The sequence below is a fragment of the mitochondrial genome of Camelus ferus (assembly GCF_009834535.1).
Source record: "Camelus ferus mitochondrion, complete genome".
Lineage (NCBI taxonomy): Eukaryota > Metazoa > Chordata > Mammalia > Artiodactyla > Camelidae > Camelus > Camelus ferus.
In genome coordinates, this window is record NC_009629.2 from 2,268 (window position 1) to 16,680 (window position 14,413).

Here is a 14,413-nt window from a genome sequence, read left to right on the forward strand (position 1 = left end):
AAAACCTCCGAGTGACTAAAATCTAGACTTACCAGTCAAAATGTAGTGTCACTTATTGATCCAAAATATTTGATCAACGGAACAAGTTACCCTAGGGATAACAGCGCAATCCTATTCAAGAGTTCATATCGACAATAGGGTTTACGACCTCGATGTTGGATCAGGACACCCCAATGGTGCAGCCGCTATTAAAGGTTCGTTTGTTCAACGATTAAAGTCCTACGTGATCTGAGTTCAGACCGGAGTAATCCAGGTCGGTTTCTATCTATTATTAATTTCTCCCAGTACGAAAGGACAAGAGAAATAAGGCCTACTCTAAAGGAGCGCCTTAGAACTAACTAATGATATAATCTTAACTTAACTAGTTCAAAAAAAATACAGCCCTAGATAAGGGCTTATTAGGGTGGCAGAGACCGGTAATTGCATAAAACTTAAGATTTTAGACCCAGAGGTTCAACCCCTCTCCCTAATATGCATGTTCATAGTAAATACCCTCACACTTATCGTCCCCATCCTCCTAGCAGTAGCATTCCTCACCCTTGTCGAACGAAAAATCCTAGGCTACATGCAACTCCGAAAGGGCCCTAACGTTGTGGGTCCCTATGGTCTGCTACAACCAATTGCAGATGCTATCAAACTATTCACCAAAGAGCCACTACGACCTGCTACCTCCTCTGTTACTATGTTCATCATCGCCCCCGTTCTAGCCCTAACCCTAGCTCTAACCATATGAATTCCACTCCCAATACCACACCCCCTCATCAATATAAACCTAGGCGTACTATTTTTACTAGCAATATCCAGCCTAGCCGTTTACTCTATCCTATGATCCGGCTGGGCCTCCAACTCAAAATATGCATTAATCGGCGCCCTTCGGGCCGTCGCCCAGACCATCTCATATGAAGTCACATTGGCTATCATCTTACTCTCCGTACTTCTAATAAATGGATCCTTTACCCTATCAACACTTATCACAACACAAGAACACATATGAATAATCGTACCTGCTTGACCTCTGGCTATAATATGATTTATCTCCACGCTAGCTGAGACCAACCGAGCCCCCTTTGACCTCACCGAAGGGGAATCTGAATTAGTATCAGGCTTTAACGTAGAATATGCAGCAGGCCCCTTCGCTATATTTTTCATAGCAGAATACGCCAATATCATCATAATAAATGCCTTCACAACCATCCTTTTCTTCGGAGCCTTTCACAACCCCTACATACCGGAGCTATATACAGCCAATTTCGTAGCCAAAACACTGCTACTAACCGCAACTTTCCTATGAATTCGAGCATCCTATCCCCGATTCCGATACGACCAGCTAATGCACCTCCTATGAAAAAATTTCCTTCCCCTTACCCTAGCCTTATGCATATGACACGTGTCGCTGCCTATTTCAACAGCAGGAATTCCCCCTCAAACATAAGAAATATGTCTGACAAAAGAGTTACTTTGATAGAGTAAATAATAGAGGTTTAAGCCCTCTTGTTTCTAGAACCGTAGGAATTGAACCTACCCCTAAGAATTCAAAATTCTTCGTGCTACCACGCTACACCACATTCTATAGTAAGGTCAGCTAAATAAGCTATCGGGCCCATACCCCGAAAATGTTGGTTTATACCCTTCCCGTACTAATAAATCCTCTAATTCTCGGCATCATTCTACTCACAATTATAGCAGGAACTTTAATTGTTATAATTAGCTCTCACTGACTGTTCATTTGAATCGGCTTCGAAATAAACATACTCGCCACCATCCCTATCCTAATAAAAAACTTCAGCCCCCGATCCATTGAAGCTTCTACCAAATATTTCCTAACCCAAGCCACCGCATCAATGCTACTTATGTTAGGAGTAATTATTAATCTTCTATATTCAGGACAATGAACCACCACAAAAATATTCAACCAAACCTCATCTATCATCATTACCACAGCCCTAACCATAAAACTAGGACTAGCCCCATTTCACTTCTGAGTGCCGGAAGTCACACAAGGAATCCCCCTGATATCAGGACTAATCCTATTAACATGACAAAAACTAGCCCCCCTCTCCGTACTGTACCAAATCGCCCCATCAATCAATCTAAACATACTATTAACCATATCCTTACTGTCAATTATAGTTGGAGGCTGAGGCGGACTTAATCAAACGCAACTACGAAAAATCATAGCCTACTCATCAATTGGTCACATGGGCTGAATAACTGCAATTATAGTGTACAACCCCACTATAGCAATGCTATACCTATTAATATACTTAACAATAACACTCACAATATTTATACTATTCATAATCAACTCCACTACAACCCTTCTATCCCTATCACACACCTGAAACAAGACTCCCATTATTACAATACTTGTCCTCACCGTCATAATATCTATAGGAGGCCTCCCCCCACTATCTGGATTTATACCCAAATGAATAATCATCCAAGAGCTGACAAAAAATGATAACATTATTCTCCCCACTCTAATAGCTATAATAGCATTATTAAATCTATATTTTTATATGCGACTAGCATACTCCACGGCACTCACTATATTTCCATCCTCTAACAACATAAAAATAAAATGACAATTCGAGGACACGAAACGAATGACATCTTTACCAATCATAATTGTTCTATCTACCATAATTCTACCCCTAACCCCAATACTATCAGTATTATATTAGGAATTTAGGCTAAACCAGACCAAGAGCCTTCAAAGCTCTAAGTAAGTACACAATACTTAATTCCTGTTTAATAAGGACTGCAAGACTCTATCCTACATCAATTGAATGCAAATCAACTGCTTTAATTAAGCTAAGCCCTTACTAGATTGATGGGCCTTTATCCCACGAAATTTTAGTTAACAGCTAAATACCCTAGTCAGCTGGCTTCAATCTACTTCTCCCGCCGCGAGAAAAAAAAAGGCGGGAGAAGCCCCGGCAGAGTTTGAAGCTGCTTCTTTGAATTTGCAATTCAATATGTTTTACACCACAAGGCTTGGTAAAAAGAGGGCTCTCACCTCTGTCTTTAGATTTACAGTCTAATGCCTACTCGGCCATCTTACCTATGTTCATTACTCGCTGATTATTCTCAACCAACCACAAAGATATTGGAACTCTCTACCTGTTATTTGGAGCTTGGGCTGGGATAGTAGGAATAGGACTAAGCTTATTAATTCGCGCTGAATTGGGACAGCCCGGGACGTTGCTTGGAGACGACCAAATCTATAACGTAGTTGTAACAGCTCATGCTTTCGTCATGATCTTCTTTATGGTAATGCCAATCATGATTGGGGGCTTCGGGAACTGACTGGTCCCCCTAATAATTGGAGCCCCGGATATGGCGTTCCCCCGCATGAATAATATGAGCTTCTGACTGCTGCCTCCCTCATTCTTGCTACTACTAGCATCATCTATAGTTGAAGCAGGAGCAGGTACAGGCTGAACCGTTTACCCTCCCCTAGCCGGAAACCTGGCCCACGCAGGCGCCTCCGTCGATTTAACTATTTTCTCCCTGCATTTAGCGGGAGTATCTTCAATTCTAGGGGCTATTAACTTTATTACCACTATTATCAATATAAAACCACCTGCTATATCCCAATACCAGACCCCTCTATTTGTCTGATCCGTTCTAATCACTGCCGTTCTCTTACTACTCTCCCTTCCAGTACTGGCTGCCGGAATCACAATACTATTAACAGATCGTAACCTAAATACGACTTTCTTTGATCCTGCAGGAGGAGGGGACCCCATCCTTTACCAACACCTATTTTGATTCTTCGGTCACCCAGAGGTTTACATCCTAATCTTACCTGGCTTTGGAATAATTTCCCACATTGTCACTTATTACTCTGGAAAAAAGGAGCCCTTTGGTTATATGGGAATAGTCTGGGCTATAATGTCTATCGGCTTCCTAGGCTTCATCGTATGAGCCCACCATATATTTACAGTAGGCATGGACGTAGACACACGTGCTTATTTCACATCTGCCACAATAATTATTGCTATTCCAACGGGAGTAAAAGTATTTAGCTGATTGGCAACACTCCATGGAGGCAATATCAAATGATCCCCTGCCATACTATGAGCCCTTGGCTTTATTTTCTTATTCACCGTAGGAGGCCTAACAGGAATTGTTCTAGCTAATTCATCACTAGACATTGTCCTCCACGATACTTATTATGTAGTTGCTCACTTCCACTATGTCTTGTCAATAGGGGCAGTTTTCGCTATCATAGGGGGCTTTATGCATTGATTCCCTCTGTTCTCCGGATACACGATTGACGATACATGAGCAAAAATTCAATTCGCAATTATATTTGTAGGGGTAAACCTAACTTTCTTCCCGCAACATTTTCTAGGTCTCTCCGGAATGCCTCGACGCTACTCTGACTACCCCGATGCCTATACTACATGAAACACTATCTCATCCGTGGGCTCTTTTATTTCCTTAACGGCAGTTGTGCTGATGGTGTTTATTGTGTGAGAAGCCTTCGCGTCAAAGCGGGAGGTCACAACCGTAGAACTAACGGCCACCAATCTAGAGTGACTGCACGGATGTCCTCCACCCTACCATACCTTTGAAGAACCAACCTATATTAACCTGAAATAGATAAGAAAGGAAGGAATCGAACCCTCTTTAATTGGTTTCAAGCCAACCCTATAGCCACTATATCTTTCTCGATCTAGAGATATTAGTAAAATTTACATAGCCTTGTCAAGGCTAAATTACAGGTGAGACCCCTGTATATCTCTATGCCGTACCCTTTTCAACTAGGCTTCCAAGACGCTACCTCCCCCATTATAGAAGAGTTACTATATTTTCATGACCATACTTTAATAATTGTATTTTTAATTAGCTCTCTAGTTTTGTATATCATTACTCTAATGCTAACAACTAAATTAACACACACAAGTACTATAGACGCACAAGAAGTCGAGACGATCTGAACCATCCTGCCTGCCATTATTTTAATTACAATTGCCCTTCCGTCACTACGAATTCTTTATATAATGGACGAGATTAATAACCCGGTCCTAACCGTCAAAACGATTGGTCATCAGTGATATTGAAGCTACGAGTATACGGACTACGAAACCCTTAGTTTTGACTCCTATATAATCCCAACATCAGACCTAAAACCAGGTGAGCTACGACTGCTTGAAGTAGATAATCGGGTCGTCCTGCCAATAGAAATAACCATTCGGATACTGGTCACCTCCGAAGACGTACTACACTCGTGAGCAGTCCCCTCTCTAGGATTGAAAACAGACGCGGTCCCCGGGCGCCTAAATCAAATTACGCTGATGTCAACACGACCCGGACTCTTCTATGGTCAATGTTCAGAAATTTGTGGCTCAAACCATAGCTTTATGCCCATTGTCCTTGAGATAGTACCACTAAAATACTTTGAGGAGTGATCTGCCTCTATATTATAAGCTCACTAAGAAGCTAGCCAGCGTTAACCTTTTAAGTTAAAGAACGAGAGCCATGACCCCTCCTTAGTGACATGCCACAGCTGGATACATCAACATGATTTATTACCATTTTATCTATACTCATAACCCTCTTTGTACTATTTCAGCTAAAAATTTCCAAGCATATATACCTCTCAGCCCCCAGCCCTAAATCCAATAAAATACGTAAACAAAAGACCCCATGAGAAACAAAATGAACGAAAATTTATTTGCCTCTTTCATTACCCCAACAGTAATAGGACTTCCTATTGTTATCCTCATTATTATGTTCCCAAGCATACTATTCCCAGCCCCATTTCGACTAATTAACAACCGTCTAATCTCTCTACAATATTGATTAATCCGACTCACATCTAAACAAATGATGACTATTCATAACCACAAGGGACAAACCTGATCCTTGATGCTAATATCTCTAATCATGTTTATTGGGACTACCAATCTCCTAGGACTCCTCCCACATTCATTTACCCCTACCACACAACTATCGATAAATCTAGGAATAGCAATTCCTTTATGAGCCGGAACCGTGGTCACTGGTTTTCGCAATAAAACAAAGGCATCACTAGCACATTTTCTCCCCCAGGGAACACCTACACCTCTAATCCCAATACTAGTAATCATCGAGACTATTAGCCTATTCATTCAACCCGTGGCCCTGGCTGTTCGACTAACAGCCAATATCACAGCAGGCCACCTATTAATACACTTAATTGGAGGAGCCACTTTGGCACTAATAAGCATTAATACACCAACAGCTCTTATTACATTTATTGTCCTAATTTTACTCACGATCCTTGAATTTGCCGTGGCTATAATCCAAGCCTATGTGTTCACCCTATTAGTAAGTCTATACTTACATGATAATACCTAATGACCCACCAGACTCACGCATATCACATAGTGAATCCTAGCCCTTGGCCCCTCACTGGGGCTTTATCCGCCCTCCTGATAACATCAGGCCTGACTATATGATTCCACTTCAACTCAAGTATCCTGCTACTATTAGGTCTAGTTACAAATATACTGACTATATATCAATGGTGACGAGACGTTGTCCGAGAAAGCACATTCCAAGGGCATCACACGCCTGCCGTCCAAAAAGGCTTGCGATACGGAATAATCCTATTTATTGTGTCGGAGGTTTTATTTTTCACCGGATTCTTCTGAGCCTTTTATCACTCAAGCCTAGCCCCCACCCCCGAACTGGGAGGATGCTGACCTCCTACCGGCATCCACCCCTTAAACCCACTAGAAGTTCCTCTTCTCAACACCTCAGTCCTATTAGCCTCCGGAGTCTCAATCACCTGGGCCCATCACAGCCTAATGGAAGGCAACCGCGCCCATATACTCCAAGCCCTATTTATTACGATTGCCCTAGGACTATATTTCACGCTACTCCAGGCATCAGAGTATTACGAAGCACCCTTCACAATCTCGGACGGTGTTTATGGGTCTACCTTCTTTGTAGCTACCGGATTCCACGGGCTACATGTTATTATTGGCTCCACTTTCCTGACCGTGTGCTTTCTACGACAATTGAAATTCCACTTCACATCTAGTCACCATTTCGGATTTGAAGCTGCCGCCTGGTACTGACATTTCGTAGATGTCGTCTGGCTGTTCCTCTATGTCTCTATCTATTGATGAGGTTCATGTCCTTTTAGTATCAATTAGTACAACTGACTTCCAATCAGTTAGCTTCGGATAACCCCCGAAAAAGGATAATTAACCTTATACTGGCCTTATTTACAAATACTGCCTTAGCATCCCTTCTTGTACTAATTGCATTCTGACTCCCCCAACTATACATTTATGCAGAAAAGACGGGCCCTTACGAATGTGGCTTCGACCCCATAGGCTCCGCCCGCTTACCCTTTTCCATAAAATTTTTCTTGATTGCCATTACATTCCTCCTATTTGACCTGGAAATTGCCCTCCTCTTGCCCCTACCTTGATCAACCCAAACGAACTACCTATATACCATATTAACCATAGCACTTCTTCTCATTTTACTACTGGCAGCTAGCCTCGCCTACGAATGAACCCAAGGGGGACTAGAATGAACTGAGTATGGTAGTTAGTTTAAACAAAATTAATGATTTCGACTCATTAGATTATGATTAACTTCATAACTACCAAATGTCCATAGTGTATATAAATATTATCCTCGCATTCACTATGTCCCTTGCTGGCCTTCTGATGTATCGATCCCACCTAATGTCTTCCCTACTCTGCCTGGAAGGCATAATACTTTCTCTCTTCGTGATGGCATCCCTAATAATCCTAAATAATCACTTTACTTTAGCCAGCGTTATGCCTATTATTCTCTTAGTATTCGCAGCATGTGAAGCCGCATTAGGCCTAGCCCTACTAGTAATGGTCTCCAATACATATGGCACAGACTATGTACAAAACCTCAACCTCTTACAATGTTAAAAATTATCTTCCCTTCAATTATACTAATGCCCTTAACCTGGCTGTCAAAAAATAACATAATCTGAATTAACCCTACAGTATACAGCCTGCTGATCAGTCTAATTAGCCTCTCCACGCTTAATCAGTATAGCGACATCAGCACCAACTTTTCTCTCCTATTTTTCTCAGATGCTTTATCGGCACCCTTGCTAGTCCTAACGACATGACTACTGCCCCTGATACTCATCGCCAGCCAATCTCACCTCTCCAAAGAGCCCCTCACACGAAAAAAAGTATACATCACAATACTAATCCTACTACAAGTTCTCCTAATTATGACATTTACTGCGTCAGAACTTATTATATTCTACGTATTATTTGAGGCGACCCTGGTCCCTACTTTAATTATCATTACCCGATGAGGCAGCCAGGCAGAGCGACTCAACGCGGGCTCCTACTTCCTATTTTATACACTATCAGGGTCTCTGCCCCTCTTAGTCGCACTTGTATACATCCAAAATACAACAGGCTCCCTAAACTTCTTGATTATGCAGTACTGAAACCAACCCTTAATAGACTCTTGATCCAACGCACTCCTATGACTAGCGTGCATAATGGCCTTCATGGTAAAAATACCCCTATACGGCCTACACCTCTGACTACCCAAGGCCCACGTGGAAGCCCCAATTGCAGGCTCTATAGTCCTAGCTGCAGTACTGCTTAAACTAGGGGGCTATGGAATACTCCGACTCACAACTATACTAAATCCCCTAACAGAGTATATAGCGTACCCATTTCTAATATTATCCCTCTGGGGCATGATTATAACTAGCTCCATTTGCTTACGCCAGACCGATCTAAAGGCACTTATTGCATATTCCTCAGTTAGTCACATAGCCCTAGTTATTGTAGCCATTTTAATTCAAACTCCTTGAAGTTACATAGGAGCTACGACCCTTATAGTTGCCCATGGACTTACATCCTCTATACTCTTCTGTTTAGCTAACACAAACTATGAACGCACCCACAGCCGGACAATGATCCTGGCACGAGGCCTGCAAACACTCCTCCCCCTAATGGCGATATGATGACTACTAGCAAGCCTTGCTAACCTGGCCCTGCCCCCGACAATTAACCTACTTGGAGAGTTATTTGTAGTTATATCAGCATTCTCCTGATCCAACATTACAATCATCCTAATAGGAGCTAATATGATAATTACGGCCCTTTACTCACTGTATATGCTTATCATGACACAACGAGGCAAACACACTCACCATATCAACAACATTAAGCCTACTTATACACGAGAAAATACCCTCATGGCCCTACACATGTTACCCCTACTAATACTATCACTCAACCCCAAAATCATCATAGGACTTACCTACTGTAAATATAGTTTAAAAAGAACACTAGATTGTGAATCTAGTAATAAGAGATCAAACCTCTTTATTTACCGAAAAAGCGTGCAAGAACTGCTAATTCATGCTACCACACCTAACAATGTGGCTTTTTCAAACTTTTAAAGGATAGAAGTAATCCGTTGGCCTTAGGAGCCAAAAAATTGGTGCAACTCCAAATAAAAGTAATAAACATATTCGCAACCTTTACACTACTTACACTATTCATGCTCACACTACCAATTCTTATAACGGCCTCCAACACCTACAACAACAATCAATACCCTATATATGTAAAAAACATTATTGCATGTAGCTTTGCCGTGAGCCTGGTCCCAACCATAATATTCATCCATTCGAACCAAGAGATAGTCATCTCAAACTGACACTGAATAACAGTCCATACACTAAAAATCTCACTTAGCTTTAAAATAGATTACTTCTCAATAATATTCATGCCTATCGCATTATTTGTAACATGGTCCATTGTAGAATTTTCAATGTGATATATACACTCCGACCCAAACATTAATAAATTCTTCAAGTACCTTCTCTTATTTCTTATCACAATATTAATTCTTGTCACCGCTAATAACCTATTCCAACTATTCATTGGTTGGGAAGGAGTAGGGATCATATCTTTCTTATTGATTGGCTGATGGTACGGCCGGGCAGACGCAAACACAGCAGCCCTGCAGGCGATCCTATATAACCGCATTGGAGACATTGGATTCGTAGCATCCATAGCCTGATTTCTCTCTAACCTAAACGCATGAGAACTCCAACAGATTTTTGCCCTAACACAAAACTGCCCCACCGCACCTCTGATAGGCCTTCTCCTGGCCGCAGCCGGAAAGTCCGCTCAATTTGGACTACACCCCTGGCTACCCTCCGCAATAGAAGGTCCCACACCCGTATCCGCCTTACTGCACTCAAGCACAATAGTCGTAGCAGGAGTATTCTTACTTATCCGATTTTATCCCTTAATAGAAAACAACAAAACAGCTCAAACCTTAACTCTATGCTTGGGCGCAATTACTACATTATTTACAGCCCTTTGCGCCTTAACACAAAACGATATCAAAAAAATTGTAGCCTTTTCTACTTCAAGCCAGTTGGGCCTTATAATAGTAACAATTGGCATCAACCAGCCTCACTTGGCCTTCCTACACATCTGTACCCACGCCTTCTTCAAAGCTATATTATTTATATGCTCGGGCTCTATCATTCACAGCCTAAACGATGAGCAAGATATCCGAAAAATAGGAGGCCTCTTCAAGACTATGCCCTTTACTACCACGGCCCTTATTGTTGGGAGCCTAGCCCTAACCGGAATCCCCTTCCTTACAGGATTCTACTCTAAAGACATAATCATTGAAACTGCCAACACGTCATATACCAACGCCTGAGCCCTCTTCATTACTCTAATCGCTACATCCCTCACAGCTGTTTACAGCACACGCATTATTTTCTACGCCCTCCTAAATCAACCTCGTTTTCCCCCATTAATTTTAATTAACGAAAACAACCCCCTCCTTATTAATTCTATCAAACGGCTCCTTGTCGGAAGCATCTTTGCCGGATTCCTCATTTCCTACAACATCCCCCCTATAACACTCCCTCAAATAACAATACCACTCCACCTAAAACTTACCGCCCTTGCAGTAACAATTATAGGGTTTATATTAGCCATAGAAATTAATACCATGACCCAAAACCTAAAACTCACTCGACCCTCAAAAACATTTAAATTCTCCAACTCATTGGGCTTCTTTCCCACTATTATACACCGCCTAATTCCCTACTTAAGCCTACTTACAAGCCAAAAATCGGCATCCGTGTTACTAGACCTACTTTGACTGGAGGCCGCCCTACCAAAGACCATTGCCTTAATTCAAGTAAAGGCTTCCATGCTAGTATCAGACCAGAAAGGACTTATCAAACTCTATTTCCTCTCATTCCTCATTACTCTGATCCTAATTGCCATTTTATTTAATTACCCCGCGTAACTTCTATGATAACTACCACCCCAATAAATAGGGACCACCCAGTAACAACCACCAGTCAAGTACCATAACTATACAAAGCAGCAATTCCCATTGCCTCCTCACTAAAAAATCCAGAATCCCCAGTATCATAAATTACTCAATCTCCCAGTCCATTAAATTTGAAGATAAAATCTACTTCCTCCCCCTCCAGCACACAAACAACTATAGCGATCTCCACCACTAAGCCAAAAATAAAAGCCCCCAACACCGTTTTGTTAGACACTCAAACCTCCGGGTACTGTTCCGTAGCTATTGCCGTAGTGTACCCAAAAACTACCATTATTCCCCCCAGATAAATCAAAAACACCATCAAACCCAAGAAAGACCCCCCAAAGTTAAGCACAATCATACAACCAACCCCACCACTAACGATTAGCCCCAATCCCCCATAAATAGGAGAAGGCTTAGAAGAAAAACTAACAAAACCAATCACGAAAACAATACTTAAAATAAATACGGCGTACGTCATCATATATTCCTACATGGACTCAAACCATGACCAATGACATGAAAAATCATCGTTGTAGTTCAACTATAAGAACCCCAATGACAAACACCCGAAAATCACACCCACTTTTAAAAATTGTAAATGATGCATTCATTGACCTTCCAGCTCCCTCCAATATCTCATCATGATGAAATTTTGGCTCTCTACTAGGAATCTGCTTGATTATGCAAATCCTAACAGGGCTATTCCTAGCAATGCATTACACATCCGACACAACAACAGCCTTCTCTTCAGTCGCACACATCTGCCGAGATGTCAATTACGGCTGAATTATTCGATACCTACATGCTAACGGAGCTTCCATATTCTTCATTTGCTTGTATATTCACGTAGGTCGTGGGCTTTATTACGGCTCGTATACCTTCTTAGAAACTTGGAACGTCGGAATTATTTTACTATTTACGGTAATAGCAACAGCTTTCATGGGCTACGTCCTCCCATGAGGACAGATATCATTCTGAGGAGCAACAGTAATTACCAACCTACTCTCAGCAATTCCCTATATCGGCACAACACTAGTAGAATGAATTTGAGGTGGCTTCTCCGTAGACAAAGCCACCCTCACACGATTCTTTGCCTTCCACTTCATCTTGCCATTTATTATCACAGCCCTAGTAGCCGTACACCTATTATTCCTACACGAAACAGGCTCTAATAACCCGACAGGAATCTCCTCAGACATAGACAAAATCCCATTCCACCCCTACTACACAATTAAAGACATCCTAGGAGCACTGCTACTAGTACTAATTCTCCTTATTCTCGTACTGTTCTCACCAGACTTATTAGGAGATCCTGACAACTATACTCCCGCTAACCCCCTCAATACACCACCACACATTAAGCCGGAATGATACTTCCTATTCGCATACGCTATCCTACGATCCATCCCCAACAAATTGGGAGGCGTGTTGGCCCTAATTCTCTCTATCCTAATCCTAGCACTTATCCCCATACTGCACACATCAAAACAACGAAGTATAATATTCCGTCCTATTAGCCAATGCCTATTTTGAGTGCTAGTAGCCGATCTACTAACCCTAACATGAATCGGAGGGCAGCCAGTAGAACCTCCGTTCATCGTAATCGGCCAAGCAGCATCTATCCTGTACTTCTCCCTAATCCTGATTCTCATGCCTGTGGCAGGAATCATTGAAAACCGCATCCTAAAATGAAGAGTCTTTGTAGTATATTGATTACGCTGGTCTTGTAAACCATAAAAGGAGAGCCACACTCTCCCTAAGACTCAGGGAAGAGGCCAAAGCCCCACCACCAGCACCCAAAGCTGGAATTCTCATTAAACTACCCCCTGACCCCCGCCAAAACGGCGGTAGCCCTTGAGTGTTATTATAGTACTAAAAACCAGATAACTATGCCCAACGTGCATGAAACTTCAATACTGACATGTCACAGCACGCGTTGCGTGCTATATGTACATCGTGCATAAATTTGTTTGCCCCATGCATATAAGCATGTACATCTTATTCTTGTTCGTGCATAGCACATTATGTCAAATCATTTCCAGTCAGTACGCATATCATAACCCTTAGATCACGAGCTTAATCACCAGGCCGCGTGAAATCATCAACCCGCTCAGCAGGGATCCCTCTTCTCGCTCCGGGCCCATCCATTGTGGGGGTTTCTAAACCGGAACTTTATCAGGCATCTGGTTCTTACTTCAGGACCATCTCACCTAAAATCGCCCACACTTTCCTCTTAAATAAGACATCTCGATGGATTAGTGACTAATCAGCCCATGCCGCGGCATAACTGTGGTGTCATGCATTTGGTACTTTTATAATTTCGGGGGGGGAACTTGCAAGGACTCCGCTATGGCCGTCTGAGGCCCCGTCGCAGTCAAATCAATTGAAGCTGGACTTTAATGAATATTATTTACCCGCATCATACAACCATAAGGTGTTATTCAGTCAATGGTCGCAGGACATAACTACAACACATACCCACATACCCACGTACCCGTACACGTACGTACACGTACACGTACACGTACACGTACACGTACACGTACACGTACGTACACGTACACGTACACGTACACGTACACGTACACGTACACGTACACGTACACGTACACGTACGTACACGTACACGTACACGTACACGTACACGTACGTACACGTACACGTACACGTACACGTACGTACACGTACACGTACGTACACGTACACGTACACGTACGTACACGTACACGTACACGTACACGTACACGTACACGTACACGCACACGCACACACGCACGCATTCAGCAAGTATTTAGCTTGCTTAGACAAACCCCCCTTACCCCCCACGAGCTCCACCTTATACACCAGACAGTCCTGCCAAACCCCAAAAACAGGACATAGCACATAAGCTAATAGAACCCGGACAAGCCTGCACCCATAGGCCCAATCTCTCAAGTAGCCACATGGCCATATCATACCAATGTGTTACTCTCATATATTCAAAATATATAGACAGCTATCTCCCTAGATCCGCCAAAACTTTTGAAACAGAATTTGACAGCGATTTTTGCGGAGGCCTTGAGTCAATACGCAACTA

The 14,413-nt window shown here is 42.3% G+C and overlaps 13 protein-coding genes across 13 annotated transcripts, besides 23 other annotated features; 12 read left to right on the top strand and 1 right to left on the bottom strand. All coding sequences in view use genetic code 2, as the record gives it.

Annotated features, from left to right (window-relative positions):
* Window positions 1–397, top strand: part of an rRNA (l-rRNA) that runs on past the window's edge.
* Window positions 398–472, top strand: a tRNA (tRNA-Leu).
* Window positions 473–475: 3 nt separating this feature from the next.
* On the top strand, window positions 476–1,431 carry ND1 (NADH dehydrogenase subunit 1). Its single transcript has one exon. A coding segment is annotated over exon 1 (956 nt).
* Window positions 1,432–1,500, top strand: a tRNA (tRNA-Ile).
* Window positions 1,498–1,570, bottom strand: a tRNA (tRNA-Gln).
* A 1-nt stretch (window position 1,571) lies between these two features.
* Window positions 1,572–1,640, top strand: a tRNA (tRNA-Met).
* On the top strand, window positions 1,641–2,682 carry ND2 (NADH dehydrogenase subunit 2). The gene has a single exon. A coding segment is annotated over exon 1 (1,042 nt).
* Window positions 2,683–2,750, top strand: a tRNA (tRNA-Trp).
* A 5-nt stretch (window positions 2,751–2,755) lies between these two features.
* Window positions 2,756–2,824, bottom strand: a tRNA (tRNA-Ala).
* A 1-nt stretch (window position 2,825) lies between these two features.
* Window positions 2,826–2,898, bottom strand: a tRNA (tRNA-Asn).
* Window positions 2,895–2,942: an origin of replication (L-strand replication).
* Window positions 2,932–2,998, bottom strand: a tRNA (tRNA-Cys).
* Window positions 2,999–3,065, bottom strand: a tRNA (tRNA-Tyr).
* A 1-nt stretch (window position 3,066) lies between these two features.
* COX1 (cytochrome c oxidase subunit I) lies at window positions 3,067–4,611 on the top strand. The gene has a single exon. It carries the CDS (start codon window positions 3,067–3,069, stop codon window positions 4,609–4,611), a length of 1,545 nt encoding a protein of 514 aa, YP_001315074.2.
* A 1-nt stretch (window position 4,612) lies between these two features.
* Window positions 4,613–4,683, bottom strand: a tRNA (tRNA-Ser).
* Window positions 4,684–4,687: 4 nt separating this feature from the next.
* Window positions 4,688–4,754, top strand: a tRNA (tRNA-Asp).
* On the top strand, window positions 4,755–5,438 carry COX2 (cytochrome c oxidase subunit II). The gene has a single exon. The coding sequence runs from the start codon at window positions 4,755–4,757 to the stop codon at window positions 5,436–5,438; it is 684 nt and encodes a 227-aa protein (YP_001315075.1).
* Window positions 5,439–5,441: 3 nt separating this feature from the next.
* Window positions 5,442–5,508, top strand: a tRNA (tRNA-Lys).
* Window position 5,509: 1 nt separating this feature from the next.
* ATP8 (ATP synthase F0 subunit 8) lies at window positions 5,510–5,713 on the top strand. Its single transcript has one exon. It carries the CDS (start codon window positions 5,510–5,512, stop codon window positions 5,711–5,713), a length of 204 nt encoding a protein of 67 aa, YP_001315076.1.
* ATP6 (ATP synthase F0 subunit 6) lies at window positions 5,671–6,351 on the top strand. The gene has a single exon. It carries the CDS (start codon window positions 5,671–5,673, stop codon window positions 6,349–6,351), a length of 681 nt encoding a protein of 226 aa, YP_001315077.1.
* Window positions 6,351–7,134, top strand: COX3 (cytochrome c oxidase subunit III). Its single transcript has one exon. A coding segment is annotated over exon 1 (784 nt).
* Window positions 7,135–7,204, top strand: a tRNA (tRNA-Gly).
* On the top strand, window positions 7,205–7,550 carry ND3 (NADH dehydrogenase subunit 3). Its single transcript has one exon. A coding segment is annotated over exon 1 (346 nt).
* A 1-nt stretch (window position 7,551) lies between these two features.
* Window positions 7,552–7,619, top strand: a tRNA (tRNA-Arg).
* Window positions 7,620–7,916, top strand: ND4L (NADH dehydrogenase subunit 4L). Its single transcript has one exon. It carries the CDS (start codon window positions 7,620–7,622, stop codon window positions 7,914–7,916), a length of 297 nt encoding a protein of 98 aa, YP_001315080.1.
* Window positions 7,910–9,287, top strand: ND4 (NADH dehydrogenase subunit 4). Its single transcript has one exon. A coding segment is annotated over exon 1 (1,378 nt).
* Window positions 9,288–9,356, top strand: a tRNA (tRNA-His).
* Window positions 9,357–9,415, top strand: a tRNA (tRNA-Ser).
* A 1-nt stretch (window position 9,416) lies between these two features.
* Window positions 9,417–9,486, top strand: a tRNA (tRNA-Leu).
* ND5 (NADH dehydrogenase subunit 5) lies at window positions 9,487–11,307 on the top strand. Its single transcript has one exon. It carries the CDS (start codon window positions 9,487–9,489, stop codon window positions 11,305–11,307), a length of 1,821 nt encoding a protein of 606 aa, YP_001315082.2.
* ND6 (NADH dehydrogenase subunit 6) lies at window positions 11,291–11,818 on the bottom strand. Its single transcript has one exon. It carries the CDS (start codon window positions 11,816–11,818, stop codon window positions 11,291–11,293), a length of 528 nt encoding a protein of 175 aa, YP_001315083.2.
* Window position 11,819: 1 nt separating this feature from the next.
* Window positions 11,820–11,888, bottom strand: a tRNA (tRNA-Glu).
* A 4-nt stretch (window positions 11,889–11,892) lies between these two features.
* On the top strand, window positions 11,893–13,032 carry CYTB (cytochrome b). Its single transcript has one exon. The coding sequence runs from the start codon at window positions 11,893–11,895 to the stop codon at window positions 13,030–13,032; it is 1,140 nt and encodes a 379-aa protein (YP_001315084.2).
* Window positions 13,033–13,101, top strand: a tRNA (tRNA-Thr).
* Window positions 13,101–13,166, bottom strand: a tRNA (tRNA-Pro).
* Window positions 13,167–14,413: a D loop.